General features: G+C 40.3%; 1 protein-coding gene across 3 annotated transcripts in view; it reads right to left on the bottom strand.

Moving 5' to 3' along the window:
• GABRB1 (gamma-aminobutyric acid type A receptor subunit beta1) overlaps positions 1–13,946 on the bottom strand; it is a 136,289-nt gene that overhangs the window by 64,181 nt on the left and 58,162 nt on the right. For all 3 annotated transcript variants that reach the window (XR_003924216.2, XR_003924217.1, XM_030019848.1), the window contains exon 4: positions 770–990. Coding sequence is in view for 1 of the 3 variants with exons in the window: in XM_030019848.1 (XP_029875708.1) it covers positions 770–990 (221 nt within the window). In the remaining 2 variants the exon portion in view is untranslated. The remainder of the gene's footprint in view (positions 1–769; positions 991–13,946) is intronic.

Below are 13,946 nucleotides of genomic sequence, written 5' to 3'. Positions count from 1 at the left end.
TTTGTTTGGGTTTTTTTGTTTTTCTTTTTTTTTTTCTCCAAGCAAAGCTACCTTAACTTTAAAAATAATGCAAAGCCTACTCAGGCTCTGTAGCAATCTCAACATAACAAGTAACTTGGTTTAGTTTTAATTTTACATTTGTGTACCTTATCATTAGATTGTGCCTGTTCAGATTTTAGAATATATTTTTATCTACACGGGGTTATATAGGTTGCACTGTATGAAGAAGCAGTTGTGGTGTGAAGAGGCAGTGGTAAACCAAGGCAGATTAAAGAAAACCTGTACTCAGACATATAGATAGTCTTTAAATAATTCATGTAAATTTACAAATGGCGTCTTCTTTATTCCCTACCAAATGTTGGTCATGTTTCTTCAGATGACTCCCAATTTTATATTTTACATTGTTCTAAAGAACTGCTGGAGAAATTTCAGAAGGAAGGAAGGGTTTGTCTAAGCTGTGATTGATTACTGGGTGAGAACCATAATAAAGAACTCATCAGTAGCATTAACATGATCAGAAGAGCTGAAAGAAATGGAGGCATTAGGCTTTGTTAGTTATGACTATAGCTATTAAAGGTAGTTTTGATGCCCTGCAGAACATTCTCGGGTGTATTGTGGTGGTTTAGCTAGAGTATTTGCTGACTCACAAAGCTGCCCTGAGAAACCAGGAAAAAGGAGAGGAGAGCAGCATTAGTACTGCCTGCACTTACCAATCACAACTTGCATTCTGCCAGGACAGCCATATAGCTGATTAAAAAACCCAACGTACCGTAGGCCATAAAGGACTGTCCCATCTGGATGGAGTCGAATCATTCGATTTTTCACTGTCACCCCATGGACAAATGATTTCTTGTCATTTTGGAAATACGTGTCCGGCACCCAGAGTTGGTCAGCCACTCTGTTGTCCAGAGTTAGATTCAAAGGTATTCCAGAATAAGAGAGCCGTTTATCCCTCCAGGACTGCTGGAAGTACATGGTCAGGGTGTAGTCCTAGGGAAGAAATAAGAAGGGCTTTTTGTATTTTGCATATTGATTAACTTAACAGAAGTTTATTTTTAGATAACTCTCAGTAACTGAGTATCAGTAGCAATATGAAGTTTATGGATCGTTAAAATGTTGTTGTCATTAACAATGATCGTAAGTCTTGGCCTGTTTGTGTTTCTGTTGAATTTCACACTACTCACCAATGTCAGTGACTGCCACAGGCTTTCAAAACCTCTTGAGCCACAAGAAATACATGGTACATTTGGGTCTCCAGTCTGTGGATCACATTTGCACGGTTTTTGATAGTTTTTTTTTGTTAGTGTTTTCGTGTGGGTTATTTTTTGGTTTTTTGTTTTTTTTTTTTTTTTTTAATGTGAAAAGGGCACAGTTTAGCTGACCTCAGCTAAATAGCATTGCATACCATTGAGGACACTCTTTTGATATTTGCTCCCTTCATCCTGATAGATTCCCCCCACAATCCAGAAAGGCCAGCAGTCCCTAGACCTCCTGAGAGAGAGCAAATATGACCTCAAAACGTACAATGGACAACTTCCCATTCTGCAGCTGCTGGAGTTGCCAGATGTAACTGCCTTAGATAGCTGGGCACATCTTGCCTCAGCGTAGGGAATGTGGTGCTTTCTGTCCTTGGCAATCAGATATTACTGCATAGAAAATGAACATCTTCTCTTGACTATCATGTAACTTAGGTGAAATACCATTTATACAATCCTTCAGCTTTTACTTAGTCTGAAAAGAACTTGTTCTAAAAGGCTTCTCATCTGATTTACTCTCTCGTGTCTGTCTTTCTGGAAATTTGGTGATTTTAAAGGTAGTCAATTTTTTTAAAGTAGAAAAGCCCATGTACTTTGTAGTTCATGGAGTTCTTAAAAGATAACTGGAACAGCAGTATGTGGACTATTAGTTTTCTATTCCTCATCTCCTCCCCCAGCTCCCTTTTCAAGTGGCAGGTCATTTTGTCACGTTTTTATGGTAGAAGTGCAGCAAAATTATAGAAATTATTGAAAAAATTGGTCAGGCGTAAGATTTTCTCTTATGTGAGGGAAAGCCCTACCTCTGTCATCCTCAGAAATCCTAGCCTGGACTTTTTGAAGAAATAGAGAGCATAAAAGCTGTCTGTGATTTGCGCTCTCCATTTTCAGTGGCTTCTTAAGACTGTATCATTGCCATGAAATCAAAGCAGATGTCACCTTTCAAAAAGACTTTCTGCCTGAAATGTTGCATCTAGCAGAGCTATAAACTATAGACTTATCAGTAAAAAGTTAATGCAAATACTTTTCTTGCTTGCCCTGGGCCTGTAGTAGTTGTTTTGTATGGAGGAAATGTCATGACTTGATGATCAGTGGTCATATACAATAGGACAACGACATCTATTCTGAGCACTGATTTGCAAAGATTTCATAGATATGCCCTTTTCTAGGCCTGCAAGATGATGGGTACCCATGACAGAGCCATGAGGTGGTATGCTGAAGGCATGTTTTTTTTCTTGGCCCAGGTAACTAGGAGGAGGTCAGGACAGCTGCTTTTGCTTTTCAGACCACGCTGGTCAAGCCAGGAACTACAAAGTAATGCAGTGGGGTGTATGCTGTGTTCTGCTAAATAGGTGATTTACAATTTAAATAGTGGTATGGAGAAACATGAACCCCAAGGAGGCAAGTTTTTGAATGTACAATTTGAATAAAGTTGGGTTAGAAGCAGACACTTAAAGAGAAGTTAAATCACTGTCCTTTGCTCCTCTTACGCATATATAGACCCATAGACCAGATCAGAATTGGGCAAGAAAGACCAAAAAGAAAAACCAAACCCCAAACTATTCTGGTGCAGTTTTCATATGTTGTATCTGTTTTCTAGCCTGTCCTATTTCAAGCAACTTTAGGTAGAAAAGCTTTCATACATGGCTGACGCAAATTAAATCCTCAGTGCTTCACTTGGTATCTGCTACATCTTCTGCCTGATTCAGCTGAGCCTATGCAGTCTGCAGCACAGATGGAATAGAAATTCCAATTATACATAATTATCTTTTTTCCTTCCTGTTTGCCTTTATATTTTCACTAGGTCTCACAGCTACTTTTGTAGAACTGTCATGCTGTCCTGGAAAAAAGCTAACAATTGAGAGTGGTGCCTATGTGATGGCTCTCAAAGCTCAACCAAGAGAGAAAAATAGCCAAGATAAGCTACAAGAGATCATCCTTGAGGATCAATCCTGAGATTTAAAGGATGTGATCAAGGTGGGGGGGGGGGGGGTTGTGGTGTAAAAAAAATTCTGTCTCTTGGCTATGGCTACTAGAAGAAAATAAGTTGCTATTTTTAGCATCATAGTCTGCTTTAGAAATTTTATTTTATCCAGCTGTGCTATATACAGAATACTGCTGTTGGTAACACTATGGTAGAGAAGAGTGATGCTCTGCCCTGAAATTGTGCTATACTATGTACAAGTATGTGGCAAGCCAACAAGTGTTAATGGGGAGAAAAAAAAATCTGTTTCATACTAAAGGAATCTCAGTGTTTCTTAACTCAGAATTATCTATTTTTTTTCCATACTTATTTGATATTTTAATGAGGAAAATGAAGAGTTGTATATCATGATTGTGAAAGTCTCTGTTGCAGTCAGGTCTTATTTTAAAAAGCATAGTTAAAGGTTACGTTAACGAAAAGCAAATGATATCTGAGCTATAATAACCCAAATTATATAGTTATGCATTTTCTATTTTTTTTAAAATGGAATACAGGCTTACCTTTCTCATATTTCATCAGTGAAGAATGAAATGCCAGCAAACCACATGGCTAGCTGCCTCTTGAAGGTCTTTGTATTATTTTTTTATATTTTACAGTGCTGTGAGTGAAGTAAGAATTTAATGACTACTTGCCTTCTAACCTGTAAATTTTGCTGGGAATTTTGTGGTTTCAAGGTCTAGAGTGTGTGAATAATTTCTGAATCTTCCATATCTGTAGTGGTAATTGGCTGCAGAATTGGTTTAGCTTTTTCGGACAGCTTCCCAAGATCTCAAGCATCAGTCTAGATATGAAAATAAATCAGACTACATTTAACTTTTGTATTTAAGAATTTCTAATCATGAGTTAAAAAAGCAGGGCCCAATGTAAAATTAAAGAGGAGAATCTATTTCTGCAGATAACTGTTCTTTTAAATGATTTGTTTTAAAAAATATTTTTTTTTTTAGAAGCACATTGAATATTTTTTGCCTAACTGTACTTCCTATAATACAATAAAAAATCTGTAATGCTGCTGAAAAATGATGATATTTCAGTAGATTTAATTGAGCTGTCTATGCTTTCCACAAGTGCCACCCTGCTTTTCCAGGGCATAGTCAACCTTCCTAGTGGTAAATGTCTGAGCACCAATGACAAATTTGTGTTGATGTGTATTGAGTTTTTTTTTTTCTGATGAATTCTGATTTGTTAGAATGAGATGGGCTTTTTTCCCTTCTTAGTAATTGTGCAAATTCCTTATTTCTTTGTATCAAACTGGAAATGTGTAAGTGAGCGTGTATAGATGTGTACTATAACATATAAGCCAATCTGTGTATCAAAGAGTGTTTTAATAAGGTGCATTAGGTTGCCAAGACAAATACATGCTAATCCTAAGTAAGAGAGATTCTGTGAAATTGTAAGAAAACCCAGCATATCTTACTCCAAATGGCAAATTATTTCTTAATCTGAATTTAAGCAGCCTCATAACTAAATATTGGCACCAAGCTTCACAGTTCACTTGGATAATATAAACTTCTTGTACTAAAGAAAATGAATGGACCACTGATGCATACTGTACTTGAAGTTAGAAGAACAATTTATAGTTCCAGTAAGTAATAGACTGGAGAGTTCCCATACAATGCTAAGTTTCCTTTTTATTTCTATTTTTTTAGTTCCCTAATCTTTTTTGTGCAATATGTATAGATGATGTAAGGGAAATAATGGAATTTTTCTTTCCTGATAAACCTTTGTGGCTCTCTGAAACCAGTAGAGATGCATTAAAATAGCTAGATAATTTGGACTTGCTGGTAATTTCCGCTGTGTGGTTTACCAGTTCAGCACAGCAGAATATAATGTGGAATACATTGTTATATTATAACCTAACCTTCTGGGAGACACAGAACTGGTACTTCACCATGCTTATCAGTTGAATTACGGACTCTGGTGGAATAAAAGATGAGTTTACATGTCTGCTGTACTGGCAGTTGCTTTGTCTTTCACAAATTCCAGACATGCATGTTTTAAGGGGAAATAGGGAATCTTTTAATTTGCAATGTTCAGCTTTGTAATCTAAAAGACCTTTTGTGTTTTTTTTCCTCTTTCCAAGGTGGCCTCAATCTAAGTTTTGTTATCATTTCACATATTGAAAAACAGCTTAGCACGTTGTGATATGTTTAAGTAATAACCAAATATCAAAGCACACTCTAAAAGTCTTACCAGCTAAAAATTAACACTATGGATGCGGTTGTTAGCAAAAGTTAGTAAATGGAAGAATATTTTGTGAATATTTAGCTGTTCTAGGTCAATTCAACATCAAATGTTAGATCTCCAGATGAATCTGCACATGAAGGCATTGTGCAGCAAAGCAAATATATGAAACGTATCAATGTCATACTTTTAATAGATAAAAGTGTATATTGGTAATTGTGGGATGCATACTGTACACCCAAACAGTCTTAAATTTAAATGATATCCTTGGGAACCATCCAATAATCAAATATCTGGCAGCATCACAGAAAATGAGATGCAATGCAATTCAAATATAGTATAAATTAATCAAGACAAACATAACTGAAATTGCAATTTAAAATTAAATATGGAGTGATGATCAGAATACTAATATTGACTGCTATAAGGCCATAAATGTAGAACAGCAATATATGTAAATCCTGCTGTGACTGCAAGCTGTTATTGGGAAGATTATTTTCCATGTTTATCTGATATTAACAAGAATGGGAAGGGCAGAGTTTTGAGACAATGGTAAGTGCTGAATTTGCAAACTGTGAAAAAGCATACTTATTCATGTGCTGGAAACGTGCTAATACATCAGAAGAAGCTGTTAGTGTTTGTTTAGCAACAGTTAGCTGTCCTATCTTGAAACTCCTAGGGAAGATCTATACCCTCACCTGCAAAAGAGCTATTTTAAGATAAGAGAGTGCAAATGGTGATGTGGTTTTTTGCGTGTGGGTTGCTTTTTTTGGTGTGTTTTGTGGTTTTTGGTTTTGGTTTTTTTTTTTCCTTGTTTGTGTGGTTTGGTTTATTTTTAAATTCTATATAATTTCCCACATATACTTGGTGTTCAATTCCAGATACTGCACAGAAATTAGGGGAAAACATTTTAACTGAAATTATGGAGGAAGAAACTACTGGTTCTACTCATGCTCTTCTCTAAAAAAGTCAGGGCAGCTACAGCTCTCTATTAAGTCTGCAGTCCAGCCAAGCAAGGAAGCCAGGGAGTTATGGATGTGCACACTAGTGGATAAATTGTATTTGCCTTCCTTTCTAAGGACATAGTTCAGTGTTCCTTTTGGTTTTGTTTTCAATGAAGACTGATGCAGCATACATTATCCAGTTCCCCATTTCTGTCCAAAGTAGTGGGAGGAGGAGGGGAAGGAGCAGTTTTTCAGTGCACTGGCCTGGTTCGCAGGAGGCCGTGGCTCTTGTGGACTACACTTCTGTCAGGGAAAACAAGATAGGAAGCTCTGACTCCAGGACAATAGAATAAAAGCCTTCTATTTTCCTGAGAGAAGCTGTTTGGCTCTTTTAACGAGATCAGAATTTTCCCACAGCAAGCTTCAGTTTTGCAGAAATGACATTTTCTGTCAAAAAATTGCAAATCATTTGTAAATGTGAGATTTCTGCAAGAGAAGAAGTTGTGCAAGGTATTGTTACTTTGCTTGATCCAGTTGGTAGCTCTAGTTGCTACTGAAGTGCCTTGCATTTTTGTTTTTCAAATGTGCTGACAGTTCTCCAGAGAAATGTTTCATAAACCTTGTTGGCATTTATAACTTCACAATTAAATTAAGTATGTGGCATCACAGTTGTGTCTTACAGAAAGAAGCAGAGATCTGGCAGGAGTCCGCATAGCTGTAATGATGATGCTCTTTATTGCTCAAAGCACAGCCAGGAACAAGATTAGACTCATTATAAGAGTAGCATGGAGGAAATGAAGGCGCTCATCATTACTGTATTGGGATCCAATATTACTCTTTGCAGTCAAGGCAGAAGTCCCCTTAACTGTGATGGGATTAGAATTACATCCAATGTCTTCAATCATTACTGAAAAAGCAAACCAGAAGGCAAAACATTTCTCAGTTACAACAGCAGACTATGTATTTTGTTGCATTTTGTTCAGCGTTTTAGTAATAATATTTAGCAGGAGTATTTACTACTGCTTCTGGCATTTAAATGGGTTTTTATGATAGTTGTGTTCCATTGGCTTGGCATTACTTAACATAGAGGAGGGTAAAATCCCAATTTTATCTTCCGTGTTCTTTGTCTCTTGGGGAGAAGAAGAGTAAGGACTTCTGTACTTTGGATCAATATGCCATTGCCTTGCCCTCTGCTTTTTTCCCTCTTATTTGAGCTTTGCTAACCTGGGAGGCCTGAATGTGCCACTTGTTCTTTGTATAGGAAGAAAACAGATGATGTTACTAAATACCAATATGGATTGCTTTGATTAGGAGTGGACTCGGCTAAAATTAGCAGGAAAATAAGGTATCAGGTAAGGTAGGTTTACAGGTATGTTGTTGTTATCCTCACTGCATGCTGGAAGCTCCTGTAAGAAAGCTTGAAAACCACTATAGCATTCCCAGCTGCCCTTCAGGCTTCCAGTTCCACTTCAAGCTTCCAGCCACATAATCCACTATCTGGGGTAGCAATGAGATACACCAGTATAACATTGCTCACAGCGCAAATTAATACTATGTCTGTCTTATGTCAGCAATTAGCATAGCCACTTAAGACTCGGAACATGTCCATGGTATGATTTGTATTCCCTGAAAGATCAATGAACTGCTTCTACTACCTGTAGGAAACAAGTAATGATATCTATTCCCGTGCTATTCTATTTTGCTTTTGAAGCTGGTAATCTTTTCTATATAGAGGGTAGTACTGCCATAAAGATGAGGGAAGGGGTGGAGAACAGGAAAAATACGGCACAGGAGATGTATGTGCTTAAGTAAGGTGGCATTGTAATGAATGCTGGAGTAAACAAATACAAGTGTACTGGCATATAGAGTAACTGTATTCAGTGTGTGCATGTATTTTTACAGGCAGCAGATAAGTGTCCTTTATATTTTGGCTCCAGTGAGAGCACCTGGGGTTGAATAAAGAACAATTGAAGGGAAAACAAAAGAACAGAAGAACTTCTTACTGGCAAGTAGCCCACAGACCAATGTATGTTAATCCATGTCTAGATACATATTTTTAAGAGCAAATGTAGACAGCAATGAGGCACAAACATGTTTTCTCTTAGCCATTTCTCTCTGTGAGGCAGCTGAAAGCAAGTTTTTGCCAAAAAGACCCCAACCAAACCCAACTTGTCCAGGTGGTCCATACCTGTCTGTCTGTATGTGAGGACTCCAGTTAGTGTTCAAGTGCAGGTATTAACAACTACAGTGCAAAGATGTTCTAGGAAATATATGTTGCTTTGTGCTGAAGTCGAGGATGTTCTAGGATTCTTCTCCTGTGAGTTGTGCAAAAACTTGTCTGTTCATGTGCAGGTATGAAAGAGAATGGTGGGATAATGTTTGAGGACTGTGACATTGTGCCCAAGTAGTGCTGTCCCTGTCCTCTCTGCAAAGCAAGTGGAGCAAGTGCTCCAAGGAAAAGAAATTTCAAGCTTTATCTTATGTTCCAAAACATGTCAGCCAGCTTGGACTGGAAGCACTAATACACAGGAGTGGGACTGGGCATTTGGGAGGAAACTGTACTTCCCAGGTTCTTGTGTGGACTCTGTGGAGATGGCTCCTTACTGACCGGAGGACTGAATCCTAATGAGGTGGGCACAGATCAGCAATGAGGGTCTACAACATGGAATGTGATGTGAGGAGTAAAGCAAACTAAGCAAAAAGATATGTTGGAAGGATGCAGCACTTTAAAGTTCCTGTAAAGGCAAAACATTGTGGAAGAGTGGAGAATTAATTAAACCACACTTCCCTTGCTACCTATAAGCAAGATAATTGAAAAGCAGCCTCTTTTCTAACAATAGTTGTTTCCGAAGCACTTGATTTCTTTTTTTTTTTTTTTCCCTTTGTAATTTCCAGCTAGCTCAGCAGGGGTAAACTATGAGACCATCATGAAGTGCACTGAATGTCTAAGGAGGATGACACAGTGCGAAGAATTCCTCATGGTGTCAGTGCACAGTGCTGCAGGCGAAGCTGAACCGATTGCTAGCTTAGAAGCAGATGGGAGAGGTTTGCTAAATTTTGTCTTGAATGCTATTGTGTAAGCGATAACAGTACCAGAAATCTTATAAGCACTGGACAGAAAGTTGAAGAGAACACAAGCACAAGAAGGTCAGCAATGTAAAAAAATGAATTGGAGTCACAGGATGATCTAGCTGAGCATGCACAGTAAAAGCAGAAGTGCCACAACCCTTAATTATGTGTTGTGCAGGGGCTTATGTTAAGCAAAGCTTACGAGTTAGAAATCAGTAGTGAAGACAGAAAACCATGGCCAGACTCCTTGGCTCCAGAAGGTGCTGAACAGTCTAGGAGGGAAGTTACATATATCTTAATATGAGGTTGGGCTAACTTTGTAACAACAGCTACTATTTTTTTTTTTAATGCCTTAACATACATGTGTATGTAATATATTTTTTACCAATTTACTTCTATACGGATTATGTAGGAGTTATTTCTATTTCTGTGGGTCTGGTGATCTATTTGATTCCTCCTGCCTGGTTCTCAATTGTCGTTCTACTGTATCAATTTTCTTTAGTTTTGAGAGAAGCAGATGGAGGTCGAAGTGACATGCAGTGAGTCAGTGGCTCTACCTGGAATAGAAACAGTAAATCGTCTAACAGTAGAAAAAGTAATCGTCTAGCTGCTAGATCTTTAGATTGGATTTTTTTTGGTGGGTTGGTTTGTTGTTTTGTTTGGTTGGTTGTTTCTTTGCTTTGTATGTAACTATTGTTTTGGGTTTGGTGGGGTTTTTTTTGGGGTTTTGTTGTGTTTGTTTTTTGTGGGTTTTTTTTTGTTGTTGTTGTTGGTTTTTTTTGTTTTTTTTTTTTTTTTTTTTTCCCCCCAAATTGCTTGGGACTACTTTGTTTCATTGTTCATGGTGCTTATGCTTGAATTGCATTGCATAAAATGGTGATGATAATGAATACTGTTATGTGGCTGGAGAGATTTTTCCCATACGTTGTTGGCATCCTGACTACTTTACAGAATTCTAACCCATAAATCATAAGGTCAGGTAGTCTCCCTGATACTTTCAAATGAAGGATCATAACATTTTGTGCTGTATCTGGAAATCTGGGATAGAGGCGCATCGTGACATTTCTACTTTATAATGTCCCTCGGAGTGGAGGTATTTTGCACTTGGAGTTGATAACACTAAGGGTATTAGTGACACTGTCATAGTACTGCCACTGCTGAGAGTGGTTTGACTGTCATCTTCCCTTCAGGCAGTTGTAGGCTGCAATGAGGTTTTCCCCGGCTCTTCTCTGCCAGACTAAGCAAGGCAAGCTCCCCTGCCTCTCCTGATAGGTTATGTGCTCTCGTTCTGGCAACGTTGATAGTGCTCCACTGGACCATTTCCAGTTTCTCAGTATCCCTCTTGAACTGGGGGAGGAAAGAAATGGGGGATACTGTTCTAAGTGCAGCCTTACTGTTACAGAATATAGGCGGGTAATTACTTCCCTCTGTGCTGACCAGACCCCTGCCAGAGTAGCTTAGTATGCAGTTTACTTTACATCTGATGAGAGTGCACTTGGTGACTTGTATTCAGCTGCTGCTTAACCAGTCAGTTTCCAACCTGCTCCATGGCTGACACCTGTAGTTCTTGCTGAACTCTGAGTTTCCTGTTAGCCCAATCCTCTAGTTTATTAAGGTCACTTGAAATGAAGCTCTGCTACTGATGGTGTCAGCCGCTTCCCCTAATGTAGAGTCATAAATGTACTTGCTAAGGATGCACTGTGCCATTTATGAAGATGTTGAACAGTGTTGGCTCCATTGTTGACTATTTTGCTTGTTGCTGGCTGCTGCCTTGACCTCAAGCCATTAATGATTACCTTTTGAGCCCTGGCAGTCCAGCTAGCTAACTTTCAACCCATCTAACAGCCCATTTGTCCAGCACATCATTCCTCAGCTTCCAAATGTGAATGCTGTGGGAGATGTCAAAAGCCTGACTAAAATCAAGTTGTATTACATCCATTGCTCTCCTCTCATCGTGTAGACAGCCTCTATATGGTAGAGGGCAGTCAGATTGATCAAGTATGATTTGCCTGTGGTAGTTCTGTGTTGACTATTTTAATTACCATAGAATCACTGAGGTTGGAAAAGACCTTTAAGATCATCGAGTCCAACTGTAAACCTAACACTACCAAGTCCACCACTAAACCATGTCCCTGAGTGCCATGTCTACACATCTTTTAAATACCTCCAGGGATGGTGACTCAACCACTTCCCTGGGCAGCCTGTTCCAATGCTTGATAACCCTTTCAGTGAAGAAATTTTTCCTAATGTCCAATCTAAACCTCCCCAAGGAGCAACTTGAGGGCATTTCCTTGCATCCTATCACTTGCTACTTGGGAGAAGAGACTGACACCCACCTTGCTACAACTTCCTTTCAGGTATTTGTAGAGAGCGATAAGGTCTCCCCTCAGCCTCCTTTTCTCCAGACTAAACAACCCCAGTTCCCTCAGCCGCTCCTCATAAGACTTGTGCTCTAGACCCTTCACCAGCTTCATTGCCCTTCTCTGGACACGCTCCAGCACCTCAACGTCTTTCCTGTAGTGAGGGGCCCAAAACTGAACACAGTACTCGAGGTGCGGCCTCACCAGTGCCGAGTACAGGGGAACAATCACCTCCCTGCTCCTGCTGGCCACGCTATTTCTGATACAGGCCAGGATGCTGTTGGCTGCCTTGGCCACCTGGGCACACTGCTGGCTCATACTCAGCTGGCTGTTGACCAATACCCCCAGGTCCTTTTCTGCTGGGCAGCTTTCCAGCTGCTCTTCCCCAAGCCTGTAGCGCTGCATGGGGTTGTTGTGACCCAAGTGCAGGACCTGGCACTTGGCCTTGTTGAACCTCGTACAATTGGCCTTGGCCCATTGATCCAGCCTGTCCAGATCCTTCCTACCCTTGAGCAGATCGACACTCCTGCCCAACTTGGTGTCGTCTGCAAACTTACTGAGGGTGCACTTGATCCCCTCGTCCAGATCATTGATAAAGATATTAAACAGAACTGGCCCCAATACTGAGCCCTGGGGAACACCACTTGTGACTGGCTGCCAACTGGATTTAAGTCCGTTCACCACAACCCTCTGGGCCGGGCCTGGCCAGCCAGCCAGTTTTTTACTCAGTGAAGCATACCCCGTCCAGGCCATGAGCAGCCAGTTTCTCCAGGAGAATGCTGTGGGAAATGGTGTGGAAGGCTTTACTAAAGCCTAGGTAGACAACATCCACAGCCTTCCCGTCGTTCACTGAGTGGGTCACCTTGTCACAGAAAGAGATCAGGTTAATCAAGCAGGACCTGCCTTTCATAAACCCATGCTGACTGGGCCTGATCACTTGGTTGTCCTGTACGTGCCATGTGATGGCATTCAAGATGATCTGCTCCATAACCTTCCCTAGCACCAAGGTCAGACTGACAGGCCTGTAGTTCCCTGGATCCTCCTTTCAGCCATTTGTGTAGATGGGCATCACATTTGCTAACTTCCAGTCAACTAGGACCTCCCTGGTTAGCCAGGACTGCTGATAAAATGATGGAAAATGGCTTGATGAGCACTTCTGCCAGCTCCCTCAGTACCCTTGCGTGGACCCCATCCAGCCCCATAGACTTGTTTGTGTCTAAGTGGTGTAGCAGGTTGCTAACCATTTCCCCTTGGATTATGGGGGCTTCATTCTGCTGCCCTTCCCTGTTTCCCAGCTCAAGGGGCTGGGTACCCAGAGAACAACTGGTCTTACTATTAAAGACTGAAGCAAAGAAGGCATTAAGTACCTCAGCCTTTTCCTCATCCTTTGTCACTGTTTCCCCCCACACCCAATAAAGGATGGAGATTCTCCTTAGCCTTTCTTGTGTTGCTAATGTATTTATAGAAACATTTTTTTATTGTCTTTTATGGCAGTAGCCAGATTAAGTGCTCGCTGGGCTTTGGCCCTTCTAATTTTCTCCCTGCATAACCTCATGACGTTCTTGTAGTCCTGCCGAGTTGCCAGCCCCTTCTTCCAAAGGTCATAAGCTCTTTTTTTGTTTGGGTTTTTTTTTTTGGTTTGGTTTTTTTGTTTTCCTGAGTTCCAGCTAAAGCTCTCTGTTCAGCCAGGCTGGTCGTCTTCCCTGCTGGCTTGTCTTTCAGCACATGGTGACGGCCTGCTCCTGTGCCTATAAGATTTTTTTCTTGAAGAATGTCCAGCCTTCCTGGACTCCTTTGTCCTTCAGGACTGCCTCCCTACCACTTTGTCCTTCATATGCTTTGAAATGGATTCCAGAGGACGCGGTCCATGATTTTTCTATGGACTGAGGTAAGGCTTATAGCTCCCTGGGCCCTCTTTCTTGCCTTTCTTAGAGATGGGTATAACATTTGTCTTCTTTCCTACCATCAGAGACCTCCCTGATCACACGCATTTTTCACAATGATAGGCAGCAGTCTTGAAATTATACCAGTCAACTCCCAAGTACCTTTTGACCCATGTTGTCCCTCAGCTTCTTTTTGCAATTAATGTACCTACAAAAGCCTTTCTTGTTACCCCGCCTCTTTCTACTTTCAGGTCCAGCTGGGCTTTGAAGCA

This window comes from Aquila chrysaetos, chromosome 1 (genome assembly GCF_900496995.4).
Source record: "Aquila chrysaetos chrysaetos chromosome 1, bAquChr1.4, whole genome shotgun sequence".
Lineage (NCBI taxonomy): Eukaryota > Metazoa > Chordata > Aves > Accipitriformes > Accipitridae > Aquila > Aquila chrysaetos.
This window is presented reverse-complemented; position numbering and strand designations above follow the sequence as displayed.